This window comes from Phaethon lepturus, unplaced genomic scaffold, assembly GCF_000687285.1.
Source record: "Phaethon lepturus isolate BGI_N335 unplaced genomic scaffold, ASM68728v1 scaffold8991, whole genome shotgun sequence".
Classification (NCBI taxonomy): domain Eukaryota; kingdom Metazoa; phylum Chordata; class Aves; order Phaethontiformes; family Phaethontidae; genus Phaethon; species Phaethon lepturus.
In genome coordinates this window covers 1-329 of record NW_010515545.1, presented here as the reverse complement: position 1 = coordinate 329, position 329 = coordinate 1, and the positions used below count along the sequence as shown (strand labels likewise).

Genomic DNA, 329 nt, shown 5'->3' with positions numbered 1-329 from the left:
CCCCCAGCAGCCCCCGCTTTCCCTTCATTTTCAGCATGTCAGCTGTGGGGTCAGTGCATATGGTACCCCAGCTGCCCTCCCCAGCAGGCAGGCGCTTTGGGTGCTCGTCCCCAATCTGCAGCACCTCCCAGGGCACAGGGCACCCGGGACTGGTGCTGCGTCCCCGCCCAGCCCTCCGTACCATTTAGCTGGTTGTAGACCACTTCCTCCAGGTGGTCCAGGCGCTGCAGGATGGACTCCCTGTCGGCCAGGCTGCCCACTTTGCCGCCGCGGCTCCTGGCCCGGCGGTCCGCGCTCCGGACAATCTGCACCAGCTCCTGGGAGCGGTC

General features: G+C 67.2%; 1 protein-coding gene across 1 annotated transcript in view; it reads right to left on the bottom strand.

Annotated features, from left to right (window-relative positions):
• Window positions 1-323, bottom strand: part of GALNT9 (polypeptide N-acetylgalactosaminyltransferase 9) — a gene marked incomplete at its 5' end in the record, with an annotated part of 152,794 nt that extends 152,471 nt beyond the window's left edge. The window contains one exon of the mRNA XM_010295802.1: window positions 182-323. Within this exon, the coding sequence (XP_010294104.1) occupies window positions 182-323 (142 nt within the window). The remainder of the gene's footprint in view (window positions 1-181) is intronic.
• Between the last annotated feature and the right edge of the window lie 6 nt (window positions 324-329).